A 22927-nucleotide genomic window follows, 5' to 3' on the forward strand; every position below is an offset into this window, starting at 1 on the left:
GACCAGCCATGTATACCAACTTCAGGGAGTAACATTTCCCCAACTAAATTATTTACTAGTATTATCTGGAAACTGCTATCCCACCACATCCTCCAAAACTTGATCTGATCAACCTGCAGATACCATGTATAACAAAACTTTGCTTTTGTTTATTGGCAGTACATAAAACTAGATTTTCATGTGTAACATCCTGAAATGACATAAATAAGACATCATTCATAATCTAAGCAGTTAGCATTTACTATAGAACAACTAGACAATCCATGTTTAAATATATAAAAAAAAAAGTTTAGAATACAACATATGATGACTGCTTACAAGTTGGTCTCTCCATCTTCCGGCATACAGTACATATTTCAAATAAGGTCCCAATAAAAATACAACTTCATTGTAAGTCCTTTTCTCTACTCCAAAGAGCGCAATACATGACACATTTAAGTACATTAAAAAGTTTTTGTGCTTTAAACTTCAAATAATGTCCCAATAAAAATACAGCTTCACTTTTAAGTCCTTTTCTCTACTCCCAAGGGGCACAATACTTGACACATTTAAGCACAAAACACTAAAAAGTTTTGGAAGTAACAGTGGCTAATGTGGTCAGACACTATGTTGTCATCTATGTGGTTTGTTTTTTTAATAACTTGGCACATTCTGGTATGAAGATGTCAGCTGTTAAAGGAACACGTGGATTCAACATCTGTGACTTAATATCTTCCGGATATTGGCAATTTTCATCCTGCTTTCTATTTCTTTGGTTGTTACCTTAGGCCACATCATATGCATGTCTGTGCACTGCTCTGTAATCTAACAATGACTACCCAGCCTGCTTCTCAAATGCCTTGTTGGAGGTCTCTGTATATCTTTCTCCAGAAGTTCTGTTTCATCTGATGGTACAGTTACTTGTAGGTTTTCTCTCCATATTGGAGTTGTCCTTGAACCTTTTGTTTTGTGTATTCTCTCTGCTTCTGTTTACTGTATATCATCAATTCCATGATACTGCAGGTATGTTAAATGTAATATTTACCATTATGAAGTCCTGGTCTTTAATGTCCAGTGAATATGCCAGAATGTGACTTTAGCTGATGCATCCTGCTAAGAACTTCATCTTTACCCACTGGTTTTAAATAACGTCACATTTCATTTAAGGTCGGATTTAGCTTTAGTGTTTCTATTTAATGTTATCTTGTTTTAAATAGTTACTGTTCAAGTGTCAGGCTTTGATGCATTATACTAGAATCTGTTAACTGTTGGGTTTCTCCAGAGTGAACTTTTACATGGTTCCGAAGACTGCTCTTCCGTGAGAACTGTTTGCCACATTCAGAACAGTAATGAGGTTTCTCCCCAGTATGAGTTCTGGTATGAAGGTGAAGATGGCTTTTTTGAGAAAACTGTTTGCCACATTCAGGACAGCTATATGGCTTCTCTCCAGTGTGCGTCCTTGTATGTCTCTGAAGACTGCTTATACGTGAAAACCGTTTATCACATTCTGAACAGCTATATGGTTTCTCTCCGGTATGAATTCTTGTATGACTCAAGAGACTGCTTATAAGTGAAAATTGCTTTCCACATTCAGAACAGCAATATGGCTTTTCTCCAGTATGAACTCTCATGTGTCTTTGAAGAGTACTACTGTCTGAGAATCGTTTTCCACATTCTGAACATGCATATGGTTTCTCTCCAGTGTGAATTCTTATATGCAACCTAAGATTGCTTTTTTCAAAAAACCGCTTGCCACATTCAGAGCAGCAATACGATTTCTCCCCAGTGTGAATTCTCGCATGTTGCTGAAGGCTGCTATTGCTGGCAAATCGTTTGCCACATTCAAAACAGCAGCAGGGCTTCTCAACAATGTGAACTCTCTTGTGACTATGAAGATTGCTCATTTGGGAGAACCGTTTGCCACATTCAGAACAAGAATACGGCTTCTCTCCTGTGTGAATTCTTGTGTGGCTATGAAGGCTGCTAATTTGTGAGAATCGATTTCCACATTTTGTACAACAGTATGGTTTCTCCCCAGTGTGAGTTTTCTCATGTTTCCGAAGACTGCTCATCACAGAGAATCGTTTGCCACATTCAGTGCAGCAGTATGGTTTCTCTCCTGTATGAATCCTGGTATGGCTCTGAAGACTGCTCTTGAGGGAGAATCGCTTGCCACATTCAGAACAGGAATATGGCTTCTCTCCAGTGTGAATTCTTGTGTGTATCTGAAGACTGCTATTACTGGAGAATTGTTTGCCACATTCAGAACAGCAGTGAGATTTCTCTCCTGTGTGAATTTTTGTGTGCCTCTTTAAATTTCTTTTAAGTGAAAATTGCTTGCCACATTCTGAACAGCAGTATGGTGCATTCATAACAGGCAAAGTAGTATACTGGAGAGATGTCACAATTGAACTCTCTGATCCGGAGGTTGATTCCTTTACATTTTCATCATGTGGTGTCAGGTGTAAAGGGGTCTGAGGAAATGAAGACAGAGGGAAACCTCCATACTTCTGGAAATCTGGGAAAACAAAAAAAAAAAAAAAAAAAAAATCACAAACACATGTTAAGTATATATTATATAAAGAACATTATAGAAAGAAATCCTGACAAGAGTTTATTTCTTAGTGCATTTTTTTTTCAAAGTAGCAATACACAATTCATATACTAGCCTAAATCACGGTGGTGACAGATTCTTGTTTTCCTTGAGTTTTTTTATTTGACTGTTTTGTTTGATTGTTATGCAGAACACAAAAGAAAAAGGCAGTGATGTTGTACTAAAATGAACAAAAAGAAAAAAAAAATAGGAGTCTCACACCACCCACTTCACAAATATTTTGTACTCAAAGATTTTTGTCTTAACTGTAGCTGCCAATGACAACTAAAAATCTGTTTTAACCTTTAGAGAAAGTAGAATTAAACTAAACTCCCAAAACTACCATTAAACAAAATACATACTTGAACATACCAACAAAACAAACCCCTAAAAGCACAGATTAAGGCAATCAGAGACTGACAGCCTATCAAGCCCAGCAAATCTTGAAATGTATATTAGAACCTAAACAAAGACGGTAATAATAAAATTCACACTACTGAGGGATTATTTGGGATGCACCAATACCACTTGTGAGTATCTGCATTGGTCTGAAATCACCCCTGGGTAGTTGGTTTTGTGCAACTTGTAGCTTCTAAAGGAGAACATGAGAAACAGACAGATGCACATTTACACCCTGTAGTTATGTGGTCCACCGTAGGGCAACTTGTACAAGTCTTGAAAATGGAACACGGACTAATGCCATTGCCCCCATTTTATAAAGTTAAACTGAAAGCAGCAACTGAAACTGTATCGCGGAAACAGTTTCTTTAAAGTAGGTGCATTAATCTAGTTAGCTGCCACAGCACATTGCTTAGCACTGATGCATAAAAGCTCACAAACAAGCACTACAAACCAGTCTTAAAAATTACTGCAAGTAGGATCGATTCAAATTATAGACATCACCTTTTTCATTTTATTTTCACATCATTTCCAAAACAGTTAAGCTGAAAGGCAGTGGTGTAAACACCTATAGACTCATAGTTAACTTCATGATCTTCCACCCAACATTTCCAATTTGCACTGCCATGAAGATTAATGATTTTCAGTGCATCACTTGTGTATTTTAACACACTGTGCATTCATACAAATAGCCTGCTTTTTACATTACATACATAGATATATCTATCTATCTATCCATCTATATTGTGGGAATTAGCCCAGACACAGACAGGCAGACATCGTTTAAAACACCACACACGCTTTATTTACAACAATAAAGTAACCCGCATACAAACCCAGTGCCACAGCACCAATCACTCCACAGTTGAGGCCTCTTCCTTAATTCCTTTCTTCACTCCGACTTCCATCCTTCTTCCACCTGATTCCAGCCATCGAATGGAGGGAGGCGGCCCCTTTTATACACACCCGGATGTGCTCCAGGTGCTTCCCGATAAGCTTCCGCTGGCCCTTCCTGGTGTGGCGGAAGTATCGACTGCGTCCTGTGGGGCCTCTTGTTAGGCCCAATTGGGTCCTACCCCGGCTCGGGACAGACATTCATTGGTCCCGCCTCTGACATCTCATCATCGGCAAGCACACAACACACACCGTTCAATCCCTTGCCTGTCTTGGGGAGGGACTTCCGGTCCGTGGCCATCTTGTCTCCCCACCGGGCAGCCTCGTAGCTGCCGTGGCCTTCGAAGCTGCAGCGACTCCTCATCTGCAGCTTTTCCAAGTGCCGCCGCGCTGTCAAAGCCCCACGGACTGGCATGTGTCTCCCACCGATGCGGTTCTGGGGGGGCCCCTGCCTGCAACACAGGAACAAAGTCCAGCCCCACAGGGCCGACTACCACTTGGCAGGGAACTTACCTTCCAGGTCCCATCTGTCCAAGGAAACATCCTTGGCGTGGCCTCGCTAGACGCAATGCCATCCCGGGCAACTCCCGTGGCGGCGTGCTTGTAGGAGCCTGCTGCACTCCTGCTATGCCCAATGATTTCTTCGCACACCAGCTGGGAATGGCCCTTTGGCGGACCGGTGAGGGTCCGTGGGGCTAGTCGCTCTTGCGGGGTTGTGTGCATGCCGCTCCTGCGGCGCGTGTGTGGGCGCACCTGCTGCGCAGGGCCATCCACAAAATTATTTAAGTAGACGGATCCCTGCCTTGTAACAGGCAGAGAGACCCATCTGGGATGCCATTGTGGGAACCAGCCCGGACACAAACAGGCAGACATCATTTAAAATCACCACACACGCTTTATTTACAATATTTACAACAATAAAGTAACCCGCACACAAACCCAGTGCCGCAGCACCAATCAGTCCACAATCCAGGCCTCTTCCTTAATGCCTTTCTTCACCGCCTCCACTCCACTCCTCTCCTCCAACTTCCGTCCTTCTTCCACCCGACTCCAGCCATCGAATGGAGGGAGGCAGCCGCTTTTATACACACCTGGACATGCTCCAGGTGCCTCCCAATAAGCTTCCATCAGCCCTTCCAGGTGTGGTGGAAGTACTGAGGGCCAGGGCTCCATAGGCATTGGGGCGCCCCCTGGCAGTGACCACGGCCCCTATAGGGTTGAGCTTCTAAGACTCCATTCCTGTGGTCCCCAAAGCCACCAGGGCAGTCGCTCCCTCGTGGTCTGGAGGAGGCGTAAGCCCTCCTCCAGTCATCCCGGCACCCCCAGCTGCTTGATGAGATGAGACAGAGATAGAGATAGAGACTCAGGTTTTGCATGGATTACAAGTCTCACACATTTAAGTTATCCTTCATTGCTATCCACTGTGAATATCCATTGTGAATTTCCCCTTGGGATTAATAAAGTATCCATCTATCTACTCAACCAGATGAGGATTCACTGATGTGGCAGGAGGGCCAAGTGTCAGAGTTACCTCACCTTGTCAAGGTTGCCAGGCGGATTTTACGCATTCCAGTGTATTATCAGGGAGACTATTTAAATCTAATGGGCACACTGTCTCCCCTCACATGTTAAACTGGACAAAGTAAATATGTTAGTATTTTTACAAGAAAAGGAATTAAATACATACGAGAGTACTTCAGAAGCATTTTATTTCTTCATGAAGAGATGTTCATCAATACTACTCATTTAATTTGTTTATATTTACGATCTTTAAATATCAGCAGCTGAATATCTGAGTGGATTAGTAGTGGTTTTTATATTAAGAAAAAGAAAATCTGCATTTTGTATGCTTACTTGTGGTTGTTGCAAAGTGGACATACATGCTGTTTATGCAAGTTATTGGTGACTTATGTATGTCTATTTATATAATCGGACATTAAACCACCTGGTTTAAAACACCTGAGGCAGTAGATTTTTTTTTTCTTTTCAATGACAATAGTTTATGTTCTGTTTCAATGCAAAATGTGATGAAATGATTTCAATGTGTGTTAGTGTTTTTTATAACTGACACAATAACACCTTTGATATCCTCACATGTCTAGTCGTGACTGATTTGTGTTAGTGATGTGGTTATTTTGAGGAAAAACTGTAAGCAGAACGACCTTTCAGCAGTGCGTTTCTCAGCAATGAACCTGTTCTATTACAGGAGCAAGCGCTCCTTACTGGGCACGCAACAAAACCTCATATATACACCGGCAGTTGCATGATGGCTACACACACACACTGGTTGCTGTCAACAGAAAGGAGAATATGTATCCTTCCCGAGAACAAATAATAAAAAGAATCTAGAATAATTACTTCAAACATCATTTCGTTGCCATAAACCTACCTCCAAAACAAGGAAAACACTTTCCTGAAATCTGAACCTTTGCTGTTTAATGACAGACATATTTGTTAAGTCACATTCTAAGCTGCTGGTAGAGGATGCTTTGTTTTAACTCATAAATGACACTTCACTTAACAACACTGATTTATGGAGCAAAACAGTTGTTATGATTGTGAAAAAAACATCCGACTGCAAAAAGATCAAATTTACCCTTTAAGACACAATCCTATATGATTGACACTGGCACAACAAAATGGTGAAAATAAATTTTGCATGTCCTAAGAGTATGTGGCAGTATGAATACCCATTAGTGGGGGAAATACAGTATTAGAGATGCAAATCTGGGAGAGCTGAGTAACAGCAGCTGTGGCTCTTAACAAGTAAGAAAACTGAGTGAACAACCCCACTGTATCAAAAAAAAAAAAGAAAATTGGAAGAGGTCTCCCCTAGACTTTCTCGTATACTCATATATGGGGATGGATATTTGAGGAGTAAATCGCAAGACAATGATTATATTTTTACCAGTAATGGCAGACTGCATGATAATGTGCAGTGAATACACTTGGCAATAGTTTTCATCCTCTTTCTCTGTACATTTAGCATTCGTTTGCTCAGAGGTTGATGTGCTTGCTGCTTCCTGAGCAACTCTTCTTTTCTCCACCCTAGTGGCCCGCTTCTTCTCTTCTAACGTCGGCATCTTTTCACGCTAAAACTGATTAAGTCATTTTTTATGTTGCAATTACTTAGTACATTTTTCTTAATTCTTCACTTAAGCTGGTACTCAAGTCTTCAATCTGCCTCAAGAATGATTTAGCCATACGCATGCGTCGCATGGCAGCCCTGCTGCCGAGAGCTAATTCTACAATAAAATAACATAAAAATAAAAAAAGTAATAAAAATCATCGCCCCGAAAGCGGACAGTAGAGGTCACATAGTACATGTGTACCAACTATCAGGTCAATAGGTCAAACAGTTTGCAAGGTACAGGTGATTTAAAATCCTGGACAGACAAACGAACAGCCACGGTAGTGTATTATATAAGAAGATATTATGTACATTAAAGAATCATCAATAATTAATCAAATTAAATTAATAATATATCAAACAATTATTATAAAAGTAAAGTTGAATAAATCAGACTCTGAAGCTGCATGAATAAAAAAGTACCACTTCCGGTTAACGGAAATAGCTCAAAAGTTGATAGAAATCTATGTTTTGTACCTAATGCTTGATTGAAAAATTTGGCTGACCTAAGTGAAAGTGTACTCAAGTTATCGTGTTTACATACACACACACACACACACACACACACACACATAATTCCAGAAAAGGTATTTTTGGACACAGGGAGGTCTAAAATGTTGACATTCATCAAAATTGAATTATTGTACGATTACAATACTTTCCCTACGAGAAAGTAAATTGGACTCACAGAGGTCTAAAACGTCAAGATTCATCAAAATCTCAAGTTCAAAATTTTGGATGATTACAATACTTGTATGAAAGAGTAAAAAAATCTACACACACACACACACACACACACACACTGATGTTTCACAAACAAACAAATGATGAAGCCTCATAGTCCACATGGAACGTAAAGGGTGATAGTATTTCCAGTCTTCATATTTGTGATCTTGTGGGAAAGAAAACAAGTGCAAAAATAACCCATTGCAGGACAATGAAAACACCATATGCAAAATTAGGATTCTTTAAATATCTATACAGTTTCATAAAAAATGTTAGTGTTTTTAATCACATCTATACATTTCTTGGCCGAGGACAAGCATAAGTACACAAGGACTGTCAAGTCCTTGTCCCATAAAAGCCATGTACTCTAGTTCCAAAATCTGGCATTGCTTTTCATATACAGTACCATAAACCACCATCAGATGGTACACTCTTTTGTGGGTCAAGCAGTATCATGAGAGGGAAATCTACTGCAATTAGCTGCACTGCTGATTCATTGGATATCTTGGCGTTTCTCTGTAAAGCATGTTAGTCAAGGTGCCCTGTACAAGTAAACCGTTCAATTTCATGTACAGTGAAACCTTGGATTGCGAGTAACTTGGTATGCAAGTGTTTTGCAAGGCGAGCTAAAACTTTCAATAAATTTTAACTTGATAAACAAGCGAGGGGATTGTGGGTAATTGTCTCCCATGCTCGTTCTCAGTCGGCATGCCTCACTCATATAATCAACATCCGTACGAGCATATACCGTTTACTATAGCATGGTGACCACGTGTGTGTGTTGTAACGCAAGTGCCTATCAGGTGGCGCAGTGGTAGTGCTGCTGCTTTGCAGTAAGAGACTGTGGAAGACTGTGGGTTCGCTTCCCGGTTCCTCCCTGTGTGGATAGCGCTTTGAGTACTAAGAAAAGCGCTATATAAATGTAATGAATTATTATTATTATTATCATGCACCCCAACACATGAGGCCGAGTCACAGTACTTTAGTAAAACCAGCTTTACTCACCATGAAACAGGAACAGCAGGGTTATTTATTGTAGTGGGATCTACCACTCTCCTATACAGAGACACAGCAATCAGGCAGGGTCGTGAGCAGGTTAGTGGCCAAGTTATACTGTGCTCTTGCATTTATAATGTTCCTTGAATCACCCATCGACAGCAGGTGCTTATAGCTTGACTGCGATATTTTCTGATTCACTTTAATAGCAAACTGCTACAGCGCTGGCAGCCTGTGGTTGCTTGCTTTGGGACGCTCTTCCACGTGTTGTCCCGTTGGGGGTTCGGAGTCCCAAAAGAGATTAGAAACCTTACATTGCATAAAGCATTTTTTTTTTTTCATTTTGAGTCCAAGTGCAGTGACTCTTCAGGCAAAAGCAACCGTCATTGGATAGGTTCCTTGTTAAAGTTGCAAAAAAAGAAAAAGATTCCAGTGAGCCAACAGATAGCAGGGATTCCGTTAGTTAGAGTGAAAGTTGTCCGACGCAATAATCCTCCTCTCTTTTGTCTCCCTCACACCAGCCATGATTCTTTTCAAAGGTAAAGTGCAGGTTAATTTGTTTTATGTATTTTTACTTTATATTTTGTATTAATCATTTTCATATTAATATTTGTGGGTTGTGAAACGAATTTCCATTATTTCTTATGGGGAAATTCGCTTTGATATACGAATGCTTTGGATTACAAGCACGTTTCTGGAACGAATTGTGCTCGCAAACCGAGGTTCCACTGTATTTGTTTCATATGAATTATGCCTCACCTCATATTTTAAGTGTACTAATTAGGCTTTTCAAACTACGGTAACTTCCATGATCAAAAGCATTTGCAAGTTTCCGGTATGTACTAAAGAAGGGATCACATATCAGAATCACTGTGTATAAACCAGCACTCAAGTTTTTTTTTTTTAGAAAAGTATTTCATTAACAGATGGAATCCATGCCTCCTTCTTAATGTACAACAGTGGAGATTCTAAAGCACTATAAAGAACCTAAACAAGCTTTTCTATTAAATCAGCAAACACTTCAAATTAGAGGCAATGATCCTAGCAGTGAAAATTTCAGTTTGGTAAGCCTGTGGGAAAATCCTACTGACCACTTCACCATGGCACCAGAAGTCACTAATAGAGCGTTTGGGATTTCTTACAAGAAAGAGTCACAAAGGATTCTCTCTTTTTATTATTTTTTTTTTTTTTTTGATATCAGAACATCAGTCCACTTTCCAGCAACCCAAAAACCTCTATTCCTGCAGCAAAGGTAAACCATCCAGGTATGATTTTTGGACGTATTTGAAGCAGCGATGGACTGGTTTATCAGCAACAGACCAGGGGCCTCATGTATAATGGCGTGCGTAGAACTCACACTATAACATGGCGTAAGCACAAAAGCAGGAATGTACGTACGCACAGAAAAATCCAGATGCAGGAATCTGTACGTACGCAAACTTCCACATTCTTCCGCTACATAAATCCCGATCAGCGTGAAAAGTAACGCAAGTGCACGCGCTTTCTGTCCCGCCCCAACTCCTCCCAGAATTACACCTCGTTAAATATGCAAATAAATATAAATAGCCTTCTGTGAAAAGACAATGGGAAAAGCACGGGGGAAAATATAAGAATATCAGCAAATACCAAGTGGAGGCAAAGGAAAAACGTACTATTTGTTGGTTTAAACAGTGGTATAATCAACAAAAGAAAGTTGATCGAGTTTCGGAGAAACTCGAAAAATCAAGTTCACAAAGTCGCACAGTGCCCAAAATAAAAAAGAAGTCACATATCAAAGTTGGCATGAAAAGGCGACTCGTAGCCCACCGTCTGAGTGTCATATGAAAGCTTATTAGGGTACAGAGAAAAAAAATAGGCACACAGTGGGGGAAAAAACATGAAATGTCAACTTTAATCTCGAAATTTCCACTTTAATCACGTAGTTTATTTTGTCATTAAAGTAGAACATTACAAACTTCATGTTAAAATCGTTTATTTTACTAGTTTCTCAAATCCCATCGTAACTAAAGTAGCAAGTTAAATGCTTTGTTCTGTATTTGATCTTCTATATGCTCTGTGTATGTGAATCACTATGTGCTTCCATTCATTCTCTTTCTCCGACAGGACACAGAATCCATTACATTCATGATATTACAGCTCTCTGAATAATTAAAATACTGAGATGTATACGTGATATCTTTTTCATAATGATAGGAATGAAAGCATGTTATTAAACATGGGAACACGGTGGTGCAGTGCTTGTTCATGTCTCACGCAAGAGGCTTGCTGCGCCATGCGCGACATTCGATGAAATAATTTATTACAGAAGTACTGTCTCTTTCAAACGTACTAACCTCCAATTCCTGTCTTTACTTTTCTTTATCCAAATACCCAATCACCACACAATCAGCTCTGTAATAGACGTTAAGCCATCTGTAAGTTTAGAACGCCAGTTCTTCAAAACTTTTAAGGAACATTGAAATATCCTCGTAGTACATGTTTAATTACTCTATCCGTCTATCCTTCCAGTGTCGCATCAGCACCAGCAAGAATACAACGCAAGGCAGGAGCAATCCATGAACTAGCTAGCGCTGCAGCACCATGTCCTGATATGTTTAATTATTAACAATACAGATTATTTAAATGAAGTTAAAGTTTTATCTGTATAATATAATCAACATATTTTGCTGCATTTCATCTTAAAAATGATATCATCATCATACGTGCTTTATAAAGTGGCGCAGGTTGTGCAATATTATAACTGTAGTGCAAGTTTACAGTGAAGTAGTTGTACTTATAAGTACAAACAGTTCTACAGGGAGCACTTGATTGAGTATGTTTGTAGTTCTTGGAATTAAACTGTTTGTGAACCGCGAGGTCTGTACAGGAAAGGCTTTGAAGCATTTGCTTGATGCTGTATATCGATAATTCTCTTTCTGATCAGCTGCTGCTGTGATTCCCCACTCAGATACAGTGATATAAATACTCCGAGTGGTGCAGTGAGAGTAATATGGAAAAAGATGATCCGCTGTGGCAACCCTTAATGGGAGCAGCTGAAAGAAGAAGAAGATGCAGTGAGAGTAACAATGCTAAAGCAGTTATGGTATTTGGAATACTATGGCTTTTCCCTGGACCATTATATTGCTACAGGTTAATTACAATCAGATGCATTACACTAATAAACAATATGCAGTTAGTTTCAGTGTATTCATAAAGCCGTGTCAGGAATGTGGGTCTAAGAAAGAAAGGGTAACCACACAGGAACAGTAGCACTGCTTTGACGCTGGGTGCCGCCAGTCTGCAAAACCGAGCGGAGAAATTGCGTACGCCAGGGTATGAGGTACCGTGGAAATGTGCATGGCTTTACGCCAAGTTTAGGTTTTACACATCGCGATTTGAGCGTGGAAACGTTTGTACGCAACATTTCTGTGCGTACGCATCATTTATACATGAGGCCCCAGAACTGTGTACTTTTGCTCAAAATATGCTATGGGCAAGTAAGCATATACCTTATTGATCACTAGGCAATGTTATTATTGTGGAGTGATGGAAAACTCTTGCATATGCATTTGCACTTCTAGGTTTCCACTTTTGCCAGTAAAGCAAATTAAACAATGTTTGCAGAGCAAAAGATTGAGAAGATCTGATCGAATGGATGCTGATCCAAAAATCAGTCACTGTTGGGTGGAGGAGGGTTGAAACCTATCCCAGCTAGCACAGGGTGCAAAGCAGAAATGAGTCATAACATCCTGAAGCCTTCCATGAGTCTCATTGCCATATACAGGAATTTATGGGTAACGTGTCGAGTCAACTGCATGTGTGGACAAAGCAGAGTGAATAATCCAAGGAAAGTTGACTCAGTAACTTCCAAGGTCAACACCTTGCATAATTCCTGGGTGTAACATGTGGGTAATGTGTTAGCAAAGGCAGAATGGTTTTACTTACTTATGGTGACATTGACGCAAAAGAAACAATCATGTGAGGCTTGATCGATTCACTTGGTTATTTGAGGAGACATAAAATGTAAGCATACCACAGGCTGAGCTGCCCACTCTTCAGATTTTAGGAGTCCGTATCTCTGAGAGCGAAGCACTGTGGGAAACATGAGAGTTTGCCATCAGTCAGGATTTGTCCCAGAAGTTGGCAGGGCGAACTGCAGAGGTCTTGTAACAGAAGGGTCAACACTGCAAATATTAACTCTGCATATAAATGTAATGTGAAAGGCCTTTGAAACTTATGAAATGCTTGTAATTGTACTTCAGCATACCATAGAAACACCTGACAAAAAGATCTAAAAACACTGAAGCAGCAAATTTTGTGAAAACCAAGACTTGTGTCAGTCTCAAAACCTTTGGCCACGTCTATACAAGTAGTATGTTTTACCTGTGTTATCTGTAAGTGGAAACTACTTTTAGTAGTGAAGGAATGTGAGTAAATGAAAATGCTCACCGTTACTGCCATGAACAGAAAAGTTGCTTTTGATATTAAGCATAAACTTAGGCATATTAAAATGTCACAACAGTAATAATACTCAATGAACATTTCACTCATTTTCACAAAACTACAATATTAATGGCCGCACATAAAGGACAGGCCTGCAAGCTCCTGGTCTCCGTGTGTGTGTGTGTGTGCGTGAGTGTGTGTGCGTTGCCTCTCAAACGTTCCTAGCTGAAAAACAAATAAACTCATAAACAAAGCTACTGGTAACTGTCACAGATGACCCCTTAAAGGTGTACAAATCCAGATATTGATATTTCTGCATTACTTTACCCTGATAACCCAGAAACCTGCTTCATGTTAATGAGAAAAAAAAAAGGCATTTTATCATGCAGTGTTGCGATTTTTTTTTAAAGATTTAAGGATCCATATATTTAGAACCAGGAATTAATGTTAGGACTTATTAGTAATGATATTACATTGCAATTAGTGAAATATAATAATAATTCTTTGCATTTATATAGCGCTTTTCTCACTACTCAAAGTGCTCAGCAATTGCAGGTTAAGGGCCTTGCTCAAAGGCCCAACAGAGCAGAATCCCTTTTGGCATTTACGGGATTCGAACCAGCAACCTTCCGATTGCCAGTGCAGATCCCTAGCCTCAGATCCATCACTCTGCCAGTATTTGACTCCTATATGGGCACTGTCAGTAAACTTTGTGTATACCAAAGTAAATCTCAGCATTTTGATAAGTAAAAGCTTTACATGTACAGATTCTCACTCTGATCATTAGAATTTCAAAGCACAGCAGAGGCCAAAGTGTACTGTTGATTCAGGATATAACCCATGTAGACAGAGACAAGTTTGTTTGGGAGCATAAATGCAAAAAGTTGAAGTTGCAAACGCAGCAAGACTCTGATCAAAGCAACATAATCAGATGCTACATGCTGAGGATGGCAGCCCCTGCAGGCCTTTTAAGCCTGTCATTTGAAAAACTTGAAAAAGCAAACAGCCGACCAGGATCGGTACAGGCTTAAATAATGAATCTGTTCTCAACATGAAATATTTTTGGAAAGGTACCCTGCCTTGACTTTCAGTGAAGCTGCATCAATATTATGGCCTGCAACAACAAACTAAACTCAACTAAAAGCAATACCATTCTCATCCCTACCACCTTCGCCGTCACCTCCCATACCTTTCCATATCTCAAATCATTCTTGAAGCAGATAGCTAGAAGGCATCATCACTACTATCTCCACTGTCACTTCCTCTACCTCTTCATATCTTAAGTGTTCAATCTGCCTGAAGAATGATTTAAGTGCCAGCTTAATTGAAAAATTAAGGAAAACATACTAAGTAATTACAACACAAACGCTGACTTAATCAGTTTTAACGCGAAAAGATGCCGACGAAAGAAGAGAAGAAGTGGGCCGCTAGGGTGGAGAAAAGAAGAGCTGATCAGGAAGCAGCAAGCACATCAACCTCTGAGCAAACAAATGCTAAACATACGGAGAAAAAGTCTGAAAACTAGGAATGTCATGTCTCAAGTCAAGTGTATTCACTGCACATTATCATGCAGTCTGCCGTTACTGGCGTTTAAGTGTTTTAAACTGTTTCAGTGTGGTGCCTAGGTGTCATCCGCTGCACTCTGGTCCCAATCCAGGTGGTTTGTTATGTGGCGGGTGCAGCAATGCACTATCAATGCATACTCCCAACCTCTCTCTCATAATCAACGAGAACCTGAACATCCACAAGGCACTTGTGGTAGGTAGAGTGGCAGAAGTTTTCAAAATGGATTCAGATGTAAAATTTAAACTGGTCATAATAACCAAGACTGGTGCATTTCTAATAAAAATTTTAAAATGTTTAGTACCTACCTTCTCCAGAGTAAGTTGAACATGATGCTTTCTCTTTAATTTCACAGTCCAAAGATTCCAACTTTATAGGGACAGAATGATCCTGTAGGTAGCCATGTCCACTCAGGCAAGAGTCTAACCCTGTTACATCTTCATCTGGACATATATACTCTGTTTTAATGTCCTCTTCCTTGACGCAACTTAAAATTTCAAATTTCAAATCTGTGCTGTCAGACATCTCCTCAGAGTCTTCTTTAATGGCAAGGGATTCCCACTCGCAATCTTCTTCCTTAATGTACAGACCTCTCTTCTCCATGGTGTAGGAGAAATGGAGACTACTGTGCAAAGTGGGACTCTCCCCTTCGTTGACATTACTGCTGTCTTCACATTTAAACATCATTTGTAGAGGCCTCTGAACAGCTGGGTAAACCTCTTTCATTTCAAACATCTAGGTTTAATTAGCAGTGGAAGATTTATCTTTTCTCTGTAGAAAGAACAGGATAAAACATTATGAGGAGAGCATCAAAAAAATGGCAGCCAAATTTGTCTTTAATGTTTGGATTTTCATTTGGGCAAAGGAGGAATCTAACATGAACAGTTTACAGGATCCACTCTAGAATACACACGCACACAATGATTAACCGGTCAGGATCCTCAGAATTTGCTAGTCTTTTATGGGAATACTACTGATCCCTGTTTTTATTTTTATTTACTGCAGCACTATTTTGGGCTCCCATTGTTGGGGTAGTGCCCTCATTTTTGAGCTTGTGTTCTCTAAGATCATGAAATGTCAATTACAATGACACGGGATAAAAGTCCCCTCAAAGTTGTTTCTATATCCAAGTACAAGGATGCCCCCAAAACATTTTGCTGTTTGTTTTGATTACAATACTCTTTTTCTTTCTCCAGTTTAGAACATTTTTCTGACTATGAATATTGCCTCGATTTTGGCTTTGCTATGGAGTATCTCTGATCTCAACACTGCCTATTGAATCAGGGTGCTTACGGTTCTTTTTTTGGAAGCATGACAATGCGTTTCTATGTAATGAAAAAGCAGAAAACAGCATTTTTTAAACTATTACAGCAAAGAGAAAGAATACCTGCTTTCACAAGTCAACCGATACAATAAGTTAAAATTTGAATATCAATCCAACACTCCTTAGCATTGAAGAGGTTTTTGGGGTGTGGCCTTCAGATGCTCAAGGGAAATTCAAATTCATCACATTCATGAATATGCATGAACACATGCAGAACAAAATGACTTCATTTTAATGCCAATCTGGATGACTGAACATATACCCCACAGCTCTCTGCATGCATTCACTGTGCATCTGTTGCCAATGACTTGCATACATTGTGTTACCTATGTGTAGAATGACTAGGCAGCACTCAAGATGGGAACATGTAGAAGTAGGAAATTACTAAAACTTAGCTGTTGCCAACTAATAAGCAAATTAAATAAACAAAAAAATAAAAATAAGCCCTTGAATGTGAATCATCTGTTCTGAAACAGTTTTCACTTTCTGAATAAACATCTTCAGACCAAGACAGCAGAAGCAACAGACTTTAATTTAAATATATCTGCTGGTACTAAAAAATATGCACAGTGCAAAGAGTAGACTGAACAAATGTCTTGTGCTCCCCTTGAAAAGGCACAAATCATTCACTTCAATTACATAGTATGGTGAGTAAAACACTGCAACTGAAATTAGAAGGCTGGTGGTTCTGCCTCATGGATTCAGCATCCGGAGTTCAAACCCAGCACACTATCCCAATTGATGCAAGGGTTATCTTTGAACACCCCAAAAATATGCTGATTATGTGGACTGGGAATTCCACATTGGCCCCCCAACCCTGAATTGAACTGAGCAGATTGTGGTTCTTTGTGAGACCACGAGCAAGTCAGCTAACCTTCTCGTATAACAATGGTAAGGTTTCCTGGATATTGTGGGTCACTTGGGGAAAAAGGTGTATGACAATGGAGAATGAATTTTGTCAGTCAAAATAAGGGAGGAGACTTGAACCCTGAACTTCATAAAATGTTAATGTTTCGGGGAAAATGAACTTTTCCAAGGTGTGGATAATATTAATTTTGAAATTTCTGACACATACTATAGCTATCTTTAATATGTTACTCTACCCCTCCAATTTCTTTAGAATGACTAACCTGAGTCTACTGTTATATTAAATATGGCAAACAACCAGAATTAGAAGAACCAAAACTATTAGTATTGCCAGTCAGCTGGCCAGTTTATTAATGGCTATGATTTGTGACTCCAATTAAAGCTTTTAACCATGTTAGCAGTTACCCTGATTTTAAACCACAAACATTAAACTTTGTTAAAATTATGTGCCTTAATGATTCAAAAGGGTATTAAGAGTACTTCTTGCAAACAATCCGGTGTTAGGTCTGTAACAAAATTACATAAACTGATAATCTGTGCCATATAGCTTCCGTTTACTTTTTAAAATGTCTGCTCCTACACAAGAGTCTTCAATTAGTTTACTACACCTGGAATAATTTTAAATTATTTTAAAATTTACAACACCACATTAAAAGAGATCCCTCTTGCCAATGTCACTTTCAAAAAGGATTTGTATACCATTCCGTCTTAAAACTCTAATTGTGAATCCATTGCCAATTATTTCCATTTTCATGCAGTGAAAAATTCTTGTTATTTTCTACTAAACCTTCATTCCTCAACAGATGTTTAATCGAGGAGTACTACATATACAATTACAAGTATAACGACGTTTAGTCCCAGTTCCGAATCACAGTAATCCACGTTTAATAATCGTGACAACTGCGAACTGGCGTCCACTTTGAAGTAACCTGAGAACAGCTCCACTCTCCCATACTTCACAAAATGTACTCCACCTTTAATCTGGAACGCTTATTCTAAAATCTCACAAATGATGGAAGGGTCTGAGGCTTGCTGGGGAGACTCTCCAGTAAGAGAAACCACATTGAAGAGAAACACGTTTTAAATGACAAAATAGCTAAACCCCCGACCTATCTCAGGAAAACACGCAGAACTATATTACAAAAACAACAGTCCTGTCAAGTAACACAGAATCTCTGCAACAATATTATCCAAAATTAGTTCATTACAAAAAAATAATAATAATAATACTTCATCCCAGGTTTGGGATGAATGATTGCGGCGGCCATTTCAGACGGACAGAAAGTACAAAGACGTAATGAATATTCGGGAGGGCCACAGATGTGTGTTAACATAATTAAGTGTGTTGCAAAGAACAACTGCGATTCGGTAATGAAAAGCAAGTGATCGATCTAGTTGCCTATGAGCGGTGCAGACACGCAGGTCTACGGTGAAATCAGGACCGACTGCTCCTTCTTGCTTACTCTCGTATAGTCTTTGTGTACGTACCTTCCTTGCTCGCTCTCTGTCTTGGGGCTATGCCTTAATTTAATGTGGCCTAAAACGACCGGGCCACACAAACTAACGAGTTCAAAGACTGCAACTTGACATTCTATCTTCCACTTCAACGCCGCCAAAAAAAACCGCGCAGCAACAGTTGCCAACTAACTAACAACAACTACTTCCGGTCACAAGTGCAACGGAACGTATCAAATTAAAAGTCAAGAATTTAAAACTACTTCCGCTCCAAAGTCCAACTGAATGTATCAAAGTAAAAGTACAAACTTAAACATCCCTTTCAGTTCTCATCTTCATTGGCTTTGTGATAGATAGATAGATAGATAGATAGATAGATAGATAGATAGATAGATAGATAGATAGATAGATAGATAGATAATTTGTCCCAAGGGTAAGTCTGGCTTTTTACAAGCTAAAATTTAAACAATACATAAACATATATTATACACACAAAAAGTTATATATAACTTTTTGTGTGTATCTATAATATAGAATAGTGTAGAATAGTGTAATATTTTGTCCGACAAACATTCCCACTCTGATTACAAGTGTTTATTGCAATGATTCTTGTTAATTCATCTGCAGTGTCTTGGTGACAAATGCCAGTACTTCTAGCAGCACAGTTGTACTGTCCAGATGTGACAAAACCAAAATATGGACCAGGAGTTGTGTTAGACCATATCTACCAGATTTGAAATCTTGATTAAGCAAGACTTATCAGGTATATGACATTAGGATTAACATTATTTCTTTTGAAACACCAATATATCAAAATAATTCAGGATTAATATAAGGGCAACAGAGGAATTCAGGACAATGTTGTAAATCAATCCAAAATATGTTAAAAGTATTGATGAGAAAATATTTATAGATTGTTCTGACAAAATACACACTTCATCAGTTTCAGTCTTAAATCTATGTGCAAGAAAAACTTTAGCAAGGTATATCATGTATTAATTAAAATACATATAGTATATCTCATTCATTTAATTTGTGATACAGTATTTGTTTGGTAATTACCATATTATTCCTAAAATTTGGAATTCTCTCCCTCTCTGCCTTCACAAGGAAAAATCTATTATTCATTTCAAACGTCTGTTAAAAACACATCTTTTCAATGAGTATTATTCTTTTCATATATGTAATTTCTACTGTCTTGTTAATGTGTTTATTGAATTGAAAAGTGTCCTTGAGTGTATGAAAGGTGCTACATAAATAAAACTTATTATTATTATTGTTATAGTCCAGTCAATAGCATCTACCGCAGACTTTCCATCTCCTAACTAAAACTGGTGTACGTGACTAAAGGAAATTCTTCCCCAATATGTTTAAACCTCCCGGGATTCACTATTTTAAAAAAATATCCACTGTTCTTAGTTTGCTGGAATTTATCAGAACAGCAAAATGAGAGCTAATGCAGTATATCAGAGCAATCACACTTTGGGAAAAATATTCAAAGTATCAAGACTTACACGGAGATATTCAAAACTGAATCTTCAAGTCTATCAATAAAACTGAATTTTCAAATGAAATATGTCAGAATGCAAATGTTGTGGTAAACAGAAACAGGAATAACATTGTATTGAAAACAGAAAGCATTAAGTGTTGCACACCTAAGAAGTAAATTACTGAATCGGCCAAACAAACCAGAAATGTCAACACTCCACAATTGCCATTATTTAAGTTATTTTTAAAAATACAGCAGTGCATATGGTTGAAAATATCAAAGAACTGAATAAGGAGTTTGTTAATACAGTAAAAATTGAGAAGCAAAATGAAGCAAACTCCTGTCGTATGAGAATTCAGTGATAATTCAATGTTTTCTTTATATAGCACCCTCCTTAGCACAAGGCTACATTAAAGATCCTTAGAAAAGAAATGATGAAATCAGTATGTCCCTGATACTCCTCAAAAGAGGTACAACATACAGACATAGCATTCACAAATCTATTTGATCCAATTCAGCTTTGTAGCAGTGCAGTTACTTCAGATGCAAAACAATAAAAAGCACCAGATGGAACCCAAATCTGCTGCACGGCCCATTCACGCCCAAACTGCAGGCAATTTTAGATTCTTCATTTAAGCTAACATTAAACATGCACATCTTTGGAGACATGGAAGTAAAAGTGGAGTACCTTGAGAAAAGCTCAGAAAGACTTAAAGAGAATGTGCAAACTCTACACAGACAAATAGCAGCAGCTGGACTATATCCAGAATGAAGGATCTAAAAGGCAGTAGTGCAGACTTCTTTACCACTGTGTCACCTTAGTATTACCAGCTTCAACATTCATTTTAAATCTAACAGCCAGAAGGCCCACCAGATGACCAGGTATACACACTTTCCTTGATGAGCATGAAGACTAATAAAACTGTATGTGCTCAGCATTTGGCAGGCATGTTCTTTGGTATTGTTAATAGGCCAATGGCTCAGGCTGTTTACTTTAATTATTGCTATATTTGGCTTCCATCTTTATTCAATATATTTTATAAGATCAGGAAATATTGCAACTGTTTACTGATATTTTGCACAGTTAGAGTAAAAGCACATTACGTGATTGGCTGAGGATTACATACTGAGGCAGTAGTGGGAACTGAACTGCTAAATGTGCGCTTGAAGGTCCAGCACTTGCTTTATCCACTACATCACACTGCCTGTCTGTTTCAAGCCATCAGAAAAGTACCTGATATAGTGGATTCAGAGAGTAATCAGATACCTGCAGTTTCTGCAAATTTACAAACCTTTCTGGATGGATGAATTTGTGTCTTTAGTGAATCCGCACCAGTAACAAGATTGTCATTTTCTGCAGGTTAGGTGAATTGGCGATCCTAAAATTGGTCCTAGTGTGCGTGTGTGGTCACCCTGAAATGGACTGGTGCCCTGTCCAGGGTTTATTCCCGCATTGCACACTATGCTGGCTGAGATAGGCTCCAGCAGATCCCCCGTGAACCTATTCAGGACTAAGAGGGTTAGAAAATGACTGACCGATTGAATGCAGAACACAATGAACATCAATGTGATAAACTGAAACAAACTAGACTGAATAGTAGTTACAACTCTAACAATTTCTTTCACATTTTGGAGAATTCACAAAATAAATTATTGTATTGATAGACTGATACTTTTCAAAGAAATTGAGGCTTCAGTTTTATCACTAAATTCATGTGTTAAAGTGTGAGGTAAGTACACATATAAATTGTATTAGCATATTGTCAGTTATCATTATTGATGAGCCAATTAAGATTCACAGAAGTGAGAATGAAAGATGGATGGATTGTCCAAGAAAGTAAACAAAGCCTGTACATGGCTGCTTCCTTCCTTTAGACTGATGTTGCCAAAAGAGATACAGGCCCTTGTGAGGCTGAAGTGAATAAAGTAATTATAATAACAGATACATTGCAACCACTTTCTGGTAGCTGGTGCCATGTCTGCTGCATTGTTATGGTATATAAAAAGTCATTTCATACAGATGCAGTTTGTGGTGTGGATACTGAAACATACTGGATTCTGTTGTACTGGAGAAGGTTGCTTCTAGCAACATCAATGGAATTCTAACAGGTTAGTTAGTTAGATTGATCTATCTGGAGATGTTTTCATGAGACAGAGATGAATAGAACTTCTACGAAAGCCAGTGGGGAAGCAAGCACAGATGGGGTCCTCTGCTCTGGGTAATTCGTAAGACTTAGCTGGCGCCACTCCAAGTTCACGTACTGTATATAGTAAAACTGCAAGGGAGTCTTCAGGTTGTTTTTTGTCCCGAACACCACACGCAGCTAGTGTGTGTGTGTGTATATATTGTGGAATTAGCCTGGCCACAGACAGACATGCAAACTCACAAGTCCCAAAAACACACACATTTAATTTGCCTTTTCTTTATACAGCACCTGACGCAGTGCACCAGCAGCCACAGTCCAAGCTCTGTTCCCATGCCCCCCGACACCCACCAGGGCGGCTGCCCTCTCATGTTCCAGGGGAGATACTGCTCCTCTCCCGCTCCTTCTAGTCTCCGGGCGTGGTGGCTAGGCAAGGGCCCCAGCCGACCATTACTATATATATATATATATATATATATATATATATATATATATATATATATATATGCATTACCAGAATGACTAAAAAGAAGGAAAATTTTTGACTTGGATGTCACAGTGAGGCATTACGTAGGCATATTATCTCACTGTGACAGATGTTAGAAGTTTTTTTTTTCTTTTTGGTTACTCTGATGTGTGCTCAAATTATGGTATGTCTGTATGGAATGGTGTATATATATATATATATATATATATATATTTAGGTTGGAGGGGCAGGTATATCAGAAGAGGACCTACATGGCTCTGCCAATAGGGAAAAATACATGTAAGCTAGCTATTACATCATTACTTAACCTGATTTTTTTATTCTAGGCTTTAAAACTATAACTTTATATTTACTCTACCAGGATGACAACTGGCCTGAAGTGGGGTCCAGGGTCTGTAAAGTAGCAGCACTTTCCTATTTTCCATATTAAAGATTGATTATCCTTTCAGACAGTGCCCG

At 38.9% G+C, this 22927-nt stretch overlaps 2 protein-coding genes across 2 annotated transcripts in view; both read right to left on the reverse strand.

Annotated features, from left to right (window-relative positions):
• The window catches only part of LOC114664516 (zinc finger protein 135-like), a 46639-nt gene extending 28094 nt beyond the window's left edge, over nt 1-18545 (reverse strand). The window contains exons 1-3 of the mRNA XM_028818657.2: nt 18382-18545; nt 15011-15473; nt 1201-2497 (exon numbers count right to left, since the gene is read on the reverse strand). Coding sequence (XP_028674490.2) covers nt 1201-2497; nt 15011-15437 — 1724 coding nt within the window. The 5' untranslated portion in view covers nt 15438-15473; nt 18382-18545. The remainder of the gene's footprint in view (nt 1-1200; nt 2498-15010; nt 15474-18381) is intronic.
• The window catches only part of LOC114664587 (gastrula zinc finger protein XlCGF57.1-like), a 536731-nt gene that overhangs the window by 247607 nt on the left and 266197 nt on the right, over nt 1-22927 (reverse strand). The window lies entirely within an intron of this gene.

The sequence above is a fragment of the Erpetoichthys calabaricus genome, chromosome 1 (assembly GCF_900747795.2).
Source record: "Erpetoichthys calabaricus chromosome 1, fErpCal1.3, whole genome shotgun sequence".
NCBI lineage: Eukaryota > Metazoa > Chordata > Cladistia > Polypteriformes > Polypteridae > Erpetoichthys > Erpetoichthys calabaricus.